Consider the following 16,414-nt stretch of genomic DNA (forward strand, 5'->3'; position numbering starts at 1 on the left):
CTAAATCCACTGAGAGTGTCCCTATACACACAGAAAGACACAGGGAGGAGCCCCTGTGAGCATGGAGGCAGAGACTGGAGGGACACAGCGACAGCTAAGCAACGCCAGCAGCCGCCAGAGCTGGAAGAGGCTCCTGCAGGAACGTGGCCCTGCCAGCTCTTGATTTTTGGATTTCTGGCCTCCACAGCTAGGAGAGAACAGATTTGTTTTAAATCAGTCACTTTGTGATCATTTGTGACATAGTCCTAGGAAATGAATACACCATCCTAACCTGAGGTTGCTTTAAGTTATGTTCCTGGGCTTTAAAGAGTGACGACAAAGAATATGGGTGTTTTTTTGTTTGTAACAGTTTTTTGTTTTGAAACAGAGTCTCAGTTTGTTGCCCAGGCTGGGGTGCAGTGGCACAGTCTCGGCTCACTGCAATCCCCGTCTCCCAGGTTCAAGTGATTCTCATGCCTCAGACTCCCGAGTAGCTGGGATTACAGGCACCAGCCACCACGCCTAGCCAGATAAAGAATGTGGATCGAAGCTTAAAAGAAGATCATGCCGGGGCGTGGTGACTCACGCCTGTAATCCCAGCACTTTGGGAGGCTGAGGCAGGCGGATCACCTGAGGTCAGGAGTTTGAGACCAGACTGACCAACGTGGTGAAACCCCATCTCTACTAAAAATACAAAAATTAGCTCGGCATGGTGGTGTGCACCTGTAATCCCAGCTACTTGAGAGGCTGAGGCAGGAGAATCGCTTGACCCCGGGAGGCGGAGGTTACAGTGAGCCGAGATTGCGCCACTGCAGCCTGGGTGACAGAGCAAGACTCTGTCTCAAAAAAAAAAAAAAAAAAAAAAAAAAAAAAGATCACATTAGCCAACAGAGAGAAGTTACAAATACTGACCTCACGTTGCCTGCCCCACCCTCGGCCTGGTGAGGGAAAGTTCCCTGGGCAGCCACTGGGGGCAGCAGTGGGTGGTGCCTGATGATCCCCCTCTCTCTTGTCCCTGTTCTAATTTATGGAACAGGGGACAGACGGATCCCACCTCTGACCTCCATGCCCTGCCTCCCTCAGGATGTGCTGAGCCTTGCAGAATCCCCTTGGATATCTGGATTGAATAGGTAAGTGATCCTTGGGACAGGCCCAGAACAGGAGCCTAAAGATGGAGAGGCCAAGGCGGCCCAGACGACCATGTACAAGCGGGAGTTCGGAGTCGGCGGGGACAGCTCACGAACAGGGTCACAGGCAGAGATCTCCGGAGCAGGGAAGCCCTGCCTTGGGGAATACATCTTCACGCTGGGGCACCTTCCCCTGCAACCACATTAACCCTGACCAAAATGACTAACAAGGCGGCCTCAGATCTTCCCGATTCACGTCCCTTGAGTTGTGCCTGAAAGCTTTCAATGCGTACGAAAGTTCTCTGCTCATGGACAACTAAGACTCCAGTTAAGAGTTCTAGCACACCATTTCTGAGATGCTACAGATGATCTCACATTGTCTAGATCCCAATAGCTCCTCTGGCAGGTCACGCGTACATGGAAACAGTGAAAGAATCCAGGCACACAGAGGTTAGGTGGCCCCTCTGCTTCCCTGTGTTTTGCCAGCAAGGAGGCCCATCTGCCGGCCAGTTTAGTGCGGAGCGTTCCTTTATAACTTCACGGCCTCCCACTGGCAGCACCATAGCTCTTCTAAATAATTAAGAGCTGCATTTACATTGAGTAGATGAGGCATACATCTTGTAAATCTCCGTAAATCCCTAGGAATTGAGTCTCCAGGCTCTAGATGGATAGGGATCAATGCACAAACCCTTTGATGTCAAGGGAAGAGACCATTCGGTGGTCTTCTGGTCACTTACTTGCCTAACTTGTATTCCTCAGGTTTGTAGCCGATGTAGTTGATCAGCCGTTCCACGCCCTCTGCTGGAGGCCCGTGCCAGTGCGGCCAGGTGTCTGGGCATAAGGACTTGTACCTAGCAGGAGAGGAGACCCACATGGAGAAGCTGTGACTGTACCTTCCGCTAGCCCTCCCCCACATCCCCGGCCCCAGAAGCCTGCTGAGCGCTGCTGTGGCATGTCAGCCACTCACTGTATGTAGTAGTCCCATCACACGAACTTTCTCGAATTCAAAGATGGGTGCTTTGCAAGAAAGGAAGAAAAGATAAACTGTTTCAATGTAATAGGAAGTTTGACCTGTCTTTGTAGAACAATGACATCATCAGATGCTCAACCCAGTGACTCAATTCTACTCCTAGGTAACTGTCCAAGAGAAATGAAAAGGTGTCCGAACATTCACACCTGAATGTCATAGCAGTCACTGGGTGTAGCAGTGCATGGTGCTATGATTCATAATAGCCAAAACGTGGAAACAACCCAGATGTCCATCAACAGAAAACTGAACAAACAAATGTAGTCTAGCACCAGAAGAAAAAGTTCAATGCTTGGGGCCAGGTACCGTGCGTCAAGCTTGTAATCCCAGCAATTTTGGAGGCCAAGGCAGGAGGATCACTTGAGGCCAGGCATTTGAGACCAGCCTGGGCAGACCCTGTCTCTACTTAAAAAAAAAAAAAGGCTGGGCACGGTGGCTCACGCCTATAATCCCAGCACTTTGTGATCCTCAGCAGGCGGATCACAAGGTCGGGAGATCGAGACCATCCTGGCTAACACGGTGAAACCCCGTCTCTACTAAAAATATAAAAAATTAGCCGGGGCATGATGGCGGGAGCCTGTAGTCCTAGCTACTGAGGACTCTGAGACAGGAGAATGGCATTGAACCCGGGAGATAGAGCTTGCAGTAACCGAGATTGCACCACTGCCCTCTAGCCTGGGTGACAGAGCGAGACTCCATCTCAAAAAAAAAGAAAAAAAAATTTTTTTAGCCAGGTGTGGCGGTGTGCGGCTGTAGTCCCAGCTACTCAGGAGGATGAGGCAGGAGGATCGCTTGAGTCCAGGAGGCTGAGGCTTCAGTGAGTATTCCAGCCTGGGTAACAGAGACCCTGTCTCAAGAAAGAGTAGAGAAGAGAAAGAAAAGGTTCCATGCTTGTGAAGTGTTGAGGGCTTCCCGCACCCCCAGGGGTAATTTTGGCTCCAGTGTTAAGAACCTGATTCCAGCATGCAGTTCCCTTCTACCCTGCAGTCACTAGAAAGAGAACTGTGATGTCTGTAGTATAATGGAACAAGTGAATGCAGAATTCAGAAATGCAGATGGATCAAGGCTGGAAGCAACACAATTGGAGCCACTGGCGTAGAAACAGAATGAAACAGCCCAACTCCAGAGTGGGACGAGTCACCACCTCACCGGTGCAACGTGAACAGTAACACGACCTTCCTCATGGGGTTCTCATGAGGTTTAAATAATACATACTAGGTATTTGGTCCCAGTCCAAGACTCAGTGAGTGCTAGCAGCGGTATTCCCAATATGCTCCTTCCTTTCATATTATGTTTATTTTTATTATTTATTTATTTTTGAGACAGAGTCTCACTTTGTCACCCAGGCTGGAGTGCAGTGGCACGATCTCCACTCACTGCAAGCTCTGCCTCCTAGGTTCATGCCATTCTCCTGCCTCAGCCTCCCAAGTAGCTGCAACTACAGGCACTCGCCATCACACCCGGCTAATTTTTTGTATATTTTAGTAGAGACAGGGTTTCACCGTGTTAGCCAGGATGTCTCAGGCCCTGCTTTCATCCATGCAGACCTTGCCCAATACTAGCACGCACTGCCAAAGTTAGACAGATAAGGAGGGGCTGGGGAGAAGCCCTAAATGCCTGCAGGTTGGAGGGACTAGTACCTTCTGTCGTCTTCAACTCTATGATATGGTTGCTCCCTGATCAAGGGAAGTGGTGCCAGGCAGGTGCACAGGGTTCGGCCATCTCCAGCTCAGTCCTGTGAACCTCCCCCTGCCTCTCTGTCCCCAGCCACTGACCAGCTGCCATGCTGGCCTCTCAGCTTGCCCTGGAGCCTACTCCCATCTCCAGGCTTTCCTGCCTACATTGATGTTCCCCGAATGCTATGGACTGATCGTCTGTGTCCCCACAAAATTCATATGATGAAATCTAACTCCCAGTGGGATGGTGTTAGGAGGCAAGGCCTCTGACAGGTGATTAGGTCACAAGGGTGGAGCACTCATAAATGAGATCAGTGCCCCTATGAGCTCATCTGCCCCTTCCACTATGTGAAGACACAGTGAGAAGGCACCATCTACAAACAAGGAAGCTGAAGCTGGCCCTCACCAGACACTGAGTCTACCAGCACCTTGAACTTGGACTTCCCAGCCTCCAGAACTGTGAGAAGTTTCCATTGGTTAGAAGCTACCCAGTGTTTCATTATAGCAGCCCAAACAGACGAAGACACCAATTGTCCTCATGGCTCACTCCGTCACTCAGAGAGTGACCCCCTTACCTAAGGAGGGAGACTGGCCACTCTTTCCCTTTACCAGGATTCACTTTTCTTCAAATAACATATCCCTGCCTGACCTTATACAGTCACCCCTCAGGATCTGTGGTGGATTGGTTCCAGGACCCCCATGGATACAATATCCACGGATGTTCAAGTCCCTGATTAAAAAAATGGCATAGTGTTTGCATATAACCTGAGTACATCCTCCTATACACTTTAAATCATCTCTAAATTACTTATTATACCTAATACTATTAAATAGTTATTACATGTATTGCTTTTTAATTTGTATTATTATTGTTGTATTGTTATTTTCATTGTATTTTTAAAAGCATTTTCAATCCATAGTTGGTTGAATCCTCAGATGTGGAACCCATGGGTATGGAGAGCCAACTTTACATCTTTGTTATTGCTGGTCTCCCCCATAGAAAGTAAATTCCATGAGGATAGAGATGGGGTCTGTTCTGTTCTCTGCTGTCACCCCAGCTAGGACAGTGCTAGCTCAGATAGCTGCTCACCAATTTTTTTGTTTGTTTTGTCTTGATACAGAGTCTCATTCTATCACCCAGGCCGGAGTGCAGTGGCATGATTGCAGTTCACTGCAACCTCTGCCTCCTGGGTTCAAATGATTCTCATGCCTCAGCCTCCCGAGTAGCTGGAATTACAGGCGTGCATCACCACGCCTGGCTAATTTTTGTATTTTTAGCAGACACAGAATTTCACCATGTTGGTCAGGTTGGTCTTGAACTCCTGACCTCAAGTCATCTGCCCACCTTGGCCTCCCAAAGTGCTGGGATTACAGGTGTGAGCGAACATGCCCGGCCTGCTCACTAGTTTTTATGGAAAGAATGAATGAGCCTCAGACAGCAGTAAAAATAGACAATAGATGTATGAAGTTCAAAAAAAACACAGGTAGATGGGAACATCAAGTTCACATGTGTTTGGGGGGTGAGGTGGGCGGTGGCTGTTGCCCCTGCCATCTGCCGCAGAAGTCAAATTTGGGATGAGGATGAATGAATGATAAGTAGCTGATGGGCCAAAATGGTAGGCAAAGGAGGTATATCCAGGAAAAACAAAGGCAAAGAGTCTCAAATGACTACACTCAAAATATTAGGTTGAACCACATGAAATTGCTGATAGTCAACCATTCTGACCCGCCAAAGTGACCATTTATTATGCTTGAGAGTGTGTTGCTATTTTGGTAGCATAAATTCACACACAGCCCATCATTGAAGAAGTGTTGGTGTATAAGCAATTTGGGGGATGGTGAGAATAGGCATAGAAATATTTCATTAAATCTTTACAAATTCCCTGAGCCCAGACAATTTAAAACAGATCAGGGAAATGACAGGTCACAGCTATAAGAGAATGAGGATTATGACCCAAGTTTGTGTGGTTTGAAAACCCATGTCCCCGCTGCTAACCTGCTGCTCTTGACAACCTGTTGGGCTAAGGCACTAAACCAGGCCCTATGGTCCCAAATGGACTTAGCTTCCCCTGCTAATTCAGAGGCCTGTGGGGCACTGCCCACGGCTGCCCCCTGGTGGCAGGTCTGCGCACTTGGCCTTGCCTTTGACGGTAAACAGGGATTAGTGAGATGGTAAACTGAGTTTTTGTGTTTTTTTTTTTTTTTTTTTTTTTTTTTTTTTTTGAGACAGGGTTCTCATTCTGTCACCCAGGCTGGGGTGCAGTGGTGCGATCTCAAGTTCACTGAAGCCTCAACCTCCCAGTCTCAGGTGATCCTCCCACCTCAGCCTTCCAAGTAGCTGGGACTACAGGTGCGCACCACCACACCCAGCTAATTTTTTTTTCTTTTTTTGGTAGAGATTGGGTTTTGCCATGTTGCCCAGGCCAGTCTCGAACTCCTGGCCTCAAGCAGTCCTCCCACCTCAGCCTCCCAAAATGCTGGGATTACAGGCATGAGCCACTGCACCCAGCCAGAGCTGGTTTTTATCATTTTGTTTTGTTTTGCTTTGTTTTGAGACGGAGTCTCGCTTTGCTGCCCAGGCTGGAGTGCAGTGGCACGATCTCGGCTCACTGCAAGCTCTGCCTCCCGGATCCATGCCATTCTCTTGCCTCAGCCTCCCGAGTAGCTGGGACTACAGGTGCCCGCCACCATGCCCAGTTAAGTTTTTTTCTTTTTTTTTTTTGTATTTTTAGTAGAGATGGGGTTTCACCGTGTTAGCCAGATGGTCTCGATCTCCTGACCTCGTGATCTACCCGCCTCAGCCTCCCAAAGTGCTGGAATTAAAAGTGTGAGCAACAGAGTTGGTTTTTTGTATTCTCCCAAATGTTAGTGTTTTTAGCTGTCATAAACTACAGCAGTTAAGAACCAAACTGAGCCTTCCTAAGGGATGCCATTTTCTTTATCATTAAACCCCAGAGATTCTCACATAGTAGGCACATGACTATTAGCTTCAGATCAATAAAGCACATTTTACCTTTGCAAGAAATGCTCGTATTTCCTCCGGTATGCAAAACCAGCCCGTCTCACCCGCAGGTGCTCCATCAGCCCCAGGTATTTGATCTGATGCCTTATGAGGAAGTCATCAAATTTGCCTTTGGAGAAATAGAAGAGAGAATGACAGGAAAGGACACCATGGCTTCATTTCAACCAAGACAGATCACAGTCTGAAAACTGAAGTTCAGTGGGCTGGGTCTGGCCCCAGACTTGTTTTGTGAGGCCTTAATTAATTAATTAATTTTATTTATTTATTTATTTTTGAGACAGGGTTTCACTCTTGTTGCCCAGGCTGGAGTGCAGTGGCACAATCTCAGCTTACTGCAACCTCTGCCTCCTGGGTTTAAGTGATTCTCCTGCCTCAGCCTCCCGAGTTGTAGGGATTTCAGGTGCCCGCCAACCATGCCTGGCTAATTTTTGTAGTTTTAGTAGAGATGAGGTTTCACCATGTTGTCCAGATTGGTCTCAAACTCTTGACCTTAGGTGATCCACCTGCCTCAGCCTCCCAAAATGCTGGGATTACAGGCATGAGCCACTGTGCCCAGCCCAATTGTGTTTTTTTAAATGGGGGAATTTTACAGGAAAAAATTAAATTTCTGGTTCCTTTGAAAAGTCCTGAGATCTGGCTATCCTGGGCCCAGAGTCCCACATGGCAATAGCTGGCCGGAGAGGAGTAGTGCTGCTGCCCCTTTAGACAGAATGTGCCTTCTCCAGTTTGCCGCAATCCCCTCTACTCCCTATTGCCTTACAATCTGTCTGCTTCACTCATTTGCTTTTCCTGCCTGGCCTCTGTGAGCCTCTGATGATTCATTATCATTCATTATAATGGTTCCTAACGACTACATGATAGACCATGGCAAGAGCTTAGAAACTACCCAAGTCATGGATCATTTTGGAAGACTGTTCCCTGACTGGAAAAGAGCAACGTTTACTCCTCTTACCTCTGACACCTGCCTGACTCAGCTTTGTAGCTCCTGAAAATGACCAAGCTCTGAGCAATGCTCACTCTGAACCACCAAAGGAATTCATTTACCTTCTATTATTATTTTTTGAGATAGGGTCTCACTCTGTCGCCCATACTGGAGTGCAGTGGCACAATCATGGCTCACTGCAGCCTTGAACTCCTGGGCTTAATTGATCCTCCCACCTCAGCCTCCCAAGTAGATGGGACTACAGGCACATGCCACTACACCCAGCTAGTTTTTATATTTTTAGTAGAGACATGCCACCATGCCTGGCTAATTTTTGCATTTTTTGTCGAGACGGGGTTTTGCCATGTTGCCCAAGCTGGTCTCCAATTCCTGGGCTCAGGTAATCTGCCTGCCTCAACCTCCCAAAGTGCTGGGATTACAGGCATAAGCATGTAACACCTGGCCATCTTCTATTATTTAGAAAGGAAAATGATTCACATCCAGAGGACATCGGGTGAGCTTGTGGTGGTGTTTAGGATCCCAACCCACTGCCACCTCGCTTTGCCTTATGGCCTCCTTTCCTGAGCCCAGTTCATAATGATTCACAACTCACTGGGTTCTTTCCTGTCATTGGGCTTGATGCAACGAATGTAGGAGGGCTCCTTAGAGATGAGGATTTCTAGAAGGCTGCTCAGACTGTTTTTAAACTGAGTCCCCACCTGCAGAGAGAGAGAGAGAGAGAGAAAATGAGCCAGGGAGATACTGCTGCTTCCAGTGAATACAGAGAAGACTGGCCAGGGCTCAAGGTGTCAACCCTATAGAGCTGAACTATTGACAGATTGTCTTCCTAGTGGCCATTTGGCCCATTAAGAGGTGGTTTTGGATGTCCTCACCTAAGAAGCCCAAGCTTGGTCTGGTCATGTGGAAGCTGGACAAGCATCTGTCTAGGATGCCTCACTTGCTCAGCAAAGACGTGGTGAGTGCCCAGCAGAAACCAGTGCTGCCCCAGGCCTGTCATTCTCTGCCACTCTCTGCCACCTTCCTTTGTGTTTCTTTGTTGACATGTGTCCTTCATGATGCTGGCATTATTATAACTTATTTATTTGATGGTATTTTCCTATACCCTCTCCCACTAGATTATAAGCCCATTGAGGGCAGGGACCTCATCTGGCTTGTTATTGCTAAACCCCTGTGCCTGGCACAGTGCCTGCCACATATACATAGTAGGTGCTGCTCAACGAATGTCTGCAAACGAACAAACTGGGACTAAACTTGGAATATGAATATCACGTTCCAAGCTAATGTATATAAGCCACGTTCTAAGTGATTTTTTAAGAGACAGGGTCTTGCTCTGTCACCTAACCTGGAGTGCATAATCATGGCTCATTGTAACTTCAGACTCCTGGGTTCAAGCGATCCTTCTGCCTCAGCCTCCCAAAGTAGCTGGGACTATAGATGCACACCACTGCACCTGGCTAATTGACTTTTTCTTTCTTTCTTTTATGTTTTTAATGCACCCAAGTTTTGTCTCACTGATTTTTATCTTGATTTTTTTGTAGAGACAGGGTCTCATTATGTTGCCCAGTCTGATCTTGAACTCCTGGCCTCAAGCGATCCTCCCACCTCAGCCTCCCAAAGTGCTGGGATTACAGGTGCATATATTTAGCGTAATCTGTTAGAGAGTAATATACTTCCAGAAAAGGGGAAGGTGGCTTAAAAAGCGTAGGTAGCTGGTGGTCATCTCACCCTCTGGGGAATTTTTGTTCCCTTTCCAATTTTGCATGGACATTTATCCCACTCACTGTTGGGGGCCTCCTCCGGTTTTCTAACTCAGCCAGCAGGAAGCATTCCCTCAGGATAACATTCTTGGACTTGCACAGCACCTGTAAATGAAGAGAAATGAGCACCACATTCGCTGTTTCACAAATCGCTACAGGGCCGTCAGGACGGCTCCCAGAAGTGTGCATGAAGCAACAGAGCCATCTGCTTGCTGAATGCTTTAAGACGTTCCTAATGTAAAGAAAGGGGAACAACACAGTCAAATATGGAAATCCACGTTCACATTCTACATCCACTGCTTTGCCTACTTACTGAGGCTAGCTGTTTTTTCTCAGACATTGTCCCTGGTTCCGTGCAGCTGCTTCAGAAAAAACTGGCTCTTTAAGAATGAGGAGTTCGAGACCAGCCTGACCAACATGGAGAAACCCCATCTCTACTAAAAATATAAAATTAGCCTGGCGTGGTGGCACGTGCCTGTAATCCCAGCTACTCGGGAGGCTGAGGCAGGAGAATCACTTGAATCCAGGAGGTGGAGATTGCAGTGAGCTGAGATTATGCCACTGCACTCCAGCCTGGGCAACAAGAGTTAGCAAAACTCCGTCTCAAAAAAAAAAAGAAAAAGATCCCAGGCCGGGAATGATGGATGGGACTCAGGCTTATAATCCCAGTACTTGGAGAGGCCAAGACAGGAAGATGGCTTAAACCCAGGAGTTTGAGACCAGCCTGGGCAACATGACAAAACCTCATCTCTACCAAAAAAAAAAGTTAGCTAGGCGTAGTAGTGCACGCCTATGGTCCTAGTTACTCAGGAAGCTGAGGTGGGAGGATCACTTGAGCCCACAAAGTCGAGGTTACAGTGAACTGTGATCATGCCACTGCACTCCAGCCTGAGTTACAGACTGAGACCCTGTCTCAAAACGAAAAAAATGGGCTGGGCGCGGTGGCTCAAGCCTGTAATCCCAGCACTTTGGGAGGCCAAGGTGGGCGGATCACAAGGTCAGGAGATCGAGACCATCCTGGCTAACACAGTGAAACCCCATCTCTACTAAGAATACAAAAAAATTAGCCGGGCGTGGTGGCGGGCGCCTGTAGTCTCAGCTACTCGGGAGGCTGAGGCAGGAGAATGGCGTGAACCTGGAAGGTGGAGCTTGCAGTGAGCGGAGATGGCGCCACTGCACTCCAGCCTGGGTGACAGAGCGAGACTCTGTCTCACCAAAAAAAAAAAAAAAATTACCTCCAAGATAATGTTGTTAAGTGAAAAAAGCAAGATGCAGAACCACACACTGTGCTCATTATTGTGCAAAGAGAAAGAAAAAAAAAAAGGAGATTCACGTACACACATCCTGTGTGATTCCTGGAAGGACACACAATACAAAAGTGAGCAGCTGGTTCTCAGGAGAGAGACTTGCTGACATGGGACCCAGGGCACTAGCTTTTGGACTGTTTGACTTTCGCCCCTGTGCGTATATTTTTTAAAATAATCTGTATCACCAAAAGTCCTTAATTTTTAAAAAAATTTAATTCTCTACCAGAAAAATAATATTTTCCCTATATATATAAAATGGAATATTATTCAGTCTTCAAAAGGATGATTCTGACATATTCCACAACACGAATAAACCTATGCTAAGTGAAATAAGTATTATGCTTATTATGCTAAGTGGAATAAGCTAAGTGAAATAAGCCAGTCGCAAAAAGACAAACACTGTCTGATTTCACTCATATACGGTCCCTAAAGGAGTGAAATTCATACAGGCAGAAAGTAGATGGTATTTCCAAGGGCTGCTGGCAGGGGGAACAGAGAGTAGCTGTTTAGTGGAGACTGAGTTTCAGTTTTGCAAGATGAAAAGAGCTCTGGAGATGAACTGCACAACAATGTAAATTTACTCAACAGTATTGAATTATACACTTCAAAATGATTAAAATGTGGCCGAGTGTGGTAGCTCATGCCTGTAATCCCAGCACACTGGGAGGCCAAGGTGGGTGGATCCTTTGAGGCCAGGAGTTCAAGACCAGCCTGACCAACGTGGTAAAATTCCGTCTCTACTAAAAATACAAAAAAAATTTAGCCCGGTGTGGTGGCATATGCCTGTAATTCTACCTACTCGGGAGGCTGAGGCAGGAGAATTGCTTTGAACCCGAGGCAGAGGTTGCAGTGAGTTGAGATCATGCCACTGCACTCCAGCCTGGGTGACAGAGTGAGATTCTGTCTCAAAAATAATGAATAAGTAAAATGATTAAAATGTTATATTTTATGTTACATATGTTTTGTCACAACTCAAAAATATGTTTTTTCTTTCTTTTTGAGACAGGGGCTCATTCTGTCATCCAGGCTGGAGTGCAATGGCACACTCACAGCTCACTGCAACCTCCGCCTCCCCCTCCTGGGCTCAAGCAATCCCCGCTACCCCAGCCTTCCAAGTAGCTGGGACCACAGGGCGTGTTACCACACCCAGCTAATTTTTGTGGGTTTTTTTTGGTAGAGATGGGGTTTCACCATGTTGTCCAGGCTGGGTTCAAGCTTCTGGGCTCAAGTGATCTACCCAGTTCGGCCTCCCAAAATGCTGGGATTACAGGTGTGAGCCACCGCGCCTGGCCCCCCGGTTTTTTTAATTGAATTTTTTGTTGTTGTTTAACCCATTGCAGTTCCAAACCTATAGTGATATGGAACAGTAATCTGCAAATAGTACAGAAACAAATTAGAAGTGTTCCCTCCTGAAGTCAAAAAGTTCAGGGAGCTTCAGCCCTGGTGGGTGAAGGGAGAGATTCAGAGAATTTTTCCTGTGTGATGCCCTCTCCGTGGATTGGTTTGTGAAGCTAATGGCTATGACCCCAGAGGGGAAGCCATTAGAAAAACGCTGTCTCTCGTTTGTCAACCAGACACTTCCACTCCCGTGTTTTCCTCTGCATGAGGCAGAGAGTAGCAGACACACTTCGCCAATGGGGAAACCTGCCACATGGTCCCCAGCAGGGAAGGGGCTGGGCAGGGACTCAGACCCAGAGAGCTACTGTCTGTGAATCCAAAGTTAGGAGTTGCTCGTCTATCCTGAGTCCTAAAAGGTTGAGACAAGCAATCCCAGAAGTGGTAGAGAAAGTTCAGGAAGGCAGAAAAAACACTCCTGAGTTGACTATTCCCTTGCTCAGTCCGAAAATGTTACCCGAGGGTTAAACTTTTTATAAACCAAGCTAATAAAAGCTAATTTTGTACAAAACAGTTAACTATTTAATACAAAATAAGGCCCTTAAAAACTCAAGGTTTTAGGCATGGCATGGTGGCTCAAGCCTGCAATCCCAGCACTTTGGGAGAGTGAGGTGGGAGGATCACTTGAGGCCAGGAGTTTGAGACCAACCTAGGCAACATAGCAAGATCCTGTATCTACAAACAAAAAAATCAGTTGGGTGTGATGGTGTGTGTCTGAAGTCCCAGCTACTGAGACTGAGGCAGGAGGATCACTCGAGCCCCAGAGGTTGAGGCTGCAGTGGGCTATGATGGCGCCACTGCAATCCAGCCTGGATGACAGAGCGAGACTGTCTCAAAAACAACAGCAGCAGCAGCGGCAGCAGCAACACTTCTTAGATTGATGAGATACATGGAAAGGCAAAGAGATTTGGAATTCCATCAGCAGCCCTGGGGGTTAATACCATCCCCAGCCCCCACCTCATGATGTGACCTTGTGCAAGGTGTGACCTGTCTGGGTCTCAGCTTCCTCGTCCTCAGATCATGTCACCCCAGTATATTCTCATGACACCAGAATGAAATCTCTACTTCCCCTGTGGACCTCCCCGTGCTAAGCTCTCAGCCCCCTGTCCTAACATTCCCCCTCATCCAGACCATAGGACCTTTGCACATGCTGGTCCCTCTACCTGGAATAACTTCTGAATCTTCTATGGCCAAAATCATTCTCATTCAGGTTTTAGCTCAAAGTGACCTCCGAGGGGTGTTTTCTGTAATCACCTAAATTTAAAATGTCCCCTTCAATCACAGTTCCTTCTGTATTCTCTTTGTAGCACTTCTTACTGATAGATAACTTATTTGTGTATATATTTATTATCTGCTTCCCCAACTCCTGACTGTAAGCCCCATGGGAACAAGAACTCCATCTTGTTCACTGATGGCCTCCAGAGCTGGTACCCAGCGGGGCACCATACACATTTGAATGGTTTGTTGAGTGAAGTGTCCATACAGATTATCTTAAATGTCTGTTCTGGCCATGACATGCCAGAGTTCTAACACAATGCATGGAAAAGAAAAATCCAGAAGGCAAATTCTACCAAAATCACTATCATGGGTAATATTTCAAAATCATCAGAAACACATACAGTTAAGTGTCAGACTTACTTCTTTCAGATGTCTGTAAAGAAGATCATTGTTTTTTTCCAGGAATCCTGTAAAGCATTGAATAAAAATTTTTTGAATCAATGGCTCTGCCTAAAAATACAATTCCATCCCAACTCATTGCAAAGGGAAATTCTGAAAAATAATTTCTTAGTATTAGCTCATAGTTTCTCAATCTTGGCTCTATGGATATTTGGGGCTGGGTCGTTCTTTGTGGTGGGGGCTGTTCCATATATTGTGGGATGTTGAGGAGCATCCCTGGCCTCTATTCACACTAGATCCCAGTAACACTCTCCCCAGTTGTGACAACCAAATATATTTCTAGATTATATGGTTTGGGTCTGTGCCCTCGCTCAAATCTCAAGTCAAATTGCAATCCCCAATGTTAGAAGAGCGGTCTGGTTGGTGGTGATTGGATTGTGGGGGCAGATGTCCCCCTCGCTGTTCTCATGATAGTTTTCAGGAGATCTGGTCATTTAAAAGTGTGTAGCACCTTCCCCTTCACTCTGTTCCTCCTTCTCTGGGCATGTTAGACATGCTTGCTTCCCCTTCGTCTTCCACCAGGATTGTAAGTTTCCTGAGGCCTCCAGCCATGCGTCCTGCACAGCCTGAAGAACTTTGAGTCAATTAAACCTCTTCTTTATAAATTACCCAGTCTCAGGTAGTTCTTTATAGCAATGTACTAATATGCTAGACATTGCCACATATCCCTGTGAGGGGGTGGGTGGGCAGGTAACATGTCCCTCATTGAGAACCAGGTCCTCAGCACTGAACTTATGGCACAAATGCTATACTCAACCCTGATGTGCTGTCATATAAATATGCACAGTCTTTACACTAAGTATTGCACACTTGCCCTAGTCCAATAGCAAAGAAACACACATACACTGAATATACAGAAACAGAGGGGACACCGAACCTCAAGGACAGCCAACTGGGACTCTGTAAATAGATGAGAAAATTCCCTATGACTGAGAAAAAACAAACTCAAGCACCATGGCTGGCGGTATCCAAGAGAATCGTCAGGCAAAGACAGACATGTCATTTCCAGGTTTAAAACTTGGTTTATCTGTCAACCTAAAACTTAATCAGTTAATAATTACATCAGAAAGTCAATGGCATTATAAAGGCAAAACCAGATTTTTTTTTTTTTTTTTTTAAGTTAGGGGAGCAGCCAAGCATCGTGTCTCATGCTTGTAATCCCAGCACTTTGGAAAGCTGAGGTGAGAGGATCGCTTGAGCCTAGGAGTTTGAGACTAGCCTGGGCAACATCGTGAGTTTGAGACTAGCCTGTCTCTACACAAATTTTTAAAAAAACTTAGCTGTATGTGGTGGTGCATGCCTGTAGTCCCAGCTACTTGGGGAGCTGAGGTAGGAGGATCGCCTGAGCCCAGGAAGTCAAGACTGCAGTGAGCCATGATTGCGCACTGTACTCCTGTCTAGGCAACAGAGTGAAACCCTGTTTCCAGAAAAATGATTAAATAAAAATTTAAAAAAGGCATGCATCAGAAGTGTTTAAGAAAAAAAATGGTGGCATAGAAGCAAGCTGGCTTCACTCCCCCCACAGAAAACCAAAATGAAATAATATAGCATGAGATTATTACCAGAAATATCCCAGAACTCAAATATGAGGAAGACATAATTCCTGGTGCTACAAAGAAGTAGAAAATCTCAGAGCAGATGGTCAGAGAATCAGATTTCCGTATCCATGATGCCCCCCATCTGCCCGGCACCAACCACATGGAAAACTCCCCACCAACACACAGTTTCTACATGGAAAAAAATGAGATCAAGGTAGAGTGAGCGAGTGTGTGTGTGTGTGTGTGTCCTCACATTCATAGGTATATGCAGAAAACGTTTCTATTTTCCTGGAAGTAGTTACAAGAAACTGTTTATTCTTGTGGTTCCCCCTGAAAGAGAGACTGAGAGTAAAAGGCATTTGAGTTTTCCTTTGCTCTTTTCTGTGCTGTCAGCAGTTTACAGCTCTATATGTGTATTATCTTTATTCTTTAAACAAAAATCAGGGGATTATCTGCCCAAAGAGATTCATCCTATTTAAAAATTTTTTCTTTTTGTCACTTTGCATTCAAAGAAAAAACCCTAATACCTGTACATGTTATTACTTTTTAAAAGATTCTTAGAAATATACTCTTATTTAAAAGTAAAAATAATGTTGGGTGTGGTGGCTCACGCCTGTAATTCCAGCACTTTGGGAGGCCAAGGCGGGCAGATCACCTGAGGTCAGGAGTTTGAGACCAGTCTGGCCAACATGGCAAAACACTGTCTCTACTAAAAATACAAAAATTAGTTGGGCGTGGTGGCAGACATCTATAATCCCAGTTTCTCAGGAGGCTAAGGCAGGAGAATGGCTTGAACCCCGGGAGGCAGAGGTTGCAGCGAGCCAAGATCACGCCACTGCACTTTAGCCTGGGTAACAGAGCAAGACCTTTTCTCAAAAAAAAGAAAAAAAAAAAGTAAAACTAATTTCAAACCAAAAGTAAAAGTGACAAAAGAAAACGAAGAAGAGTTAGACTTCATCAAAACTA

The 16,414-nt window shown here is 46.2% G+C and overlaps 1 protein-coding gene across 3 annotated transcripts in view; it reads right to left on the reverse strand.

The window, feature by feature from the left end:
* MYO1H (myosin IH) overlaps positions 1-16,414 on the reverse strand; it is a 103,742-nt gene that overhangs the window by 13,629 nt on the left and 73,699 nt on the right. For all 3 annotated transcript variants that reach the window (XM_033220698.1, XM_033220699.1, XM_033220700.1), the window contains exons 16-20: positions 13,872-13,918; positions 9,556-9,636; positions 8,367-8,472; positions 6,823-6,940; positions 1,844-1,957 (exon numbers count right to left, since the gene is read on the reverse strand). In XM_033220698.1, the coding sequence (XP_033076589.1) occupies positions 1,844-1,957; positions 6,823-6,940; positions 8,367-8,472; positions 9,556-9,636; positions 13,872-13,918 (466 nt within the window). The remainder of the gene's footprint in view (positions 1-1,843; positions 1,958-6,822; positions 6,941-8,366; positions 8,473-9,555; positions 9,637-13,871; positions 13,919-16,414) is intronic.

Source organism: Trachypithecus francoisi, unplaced genomic scaffold (genome assembly GCF_009764315.1).
Source record: "Trachypithecus francoisi isolate TF-2019V2 unplaced genomic scaffold, Tfra_2.0 Lachesis_group11, whole genome shotgun sequence".
NCBI lineage: Eukaryota > Metazoa > Chordata > Mammalia > Primates > Cercopithecidae > Trachypithecus > Trachypithecus francoisi.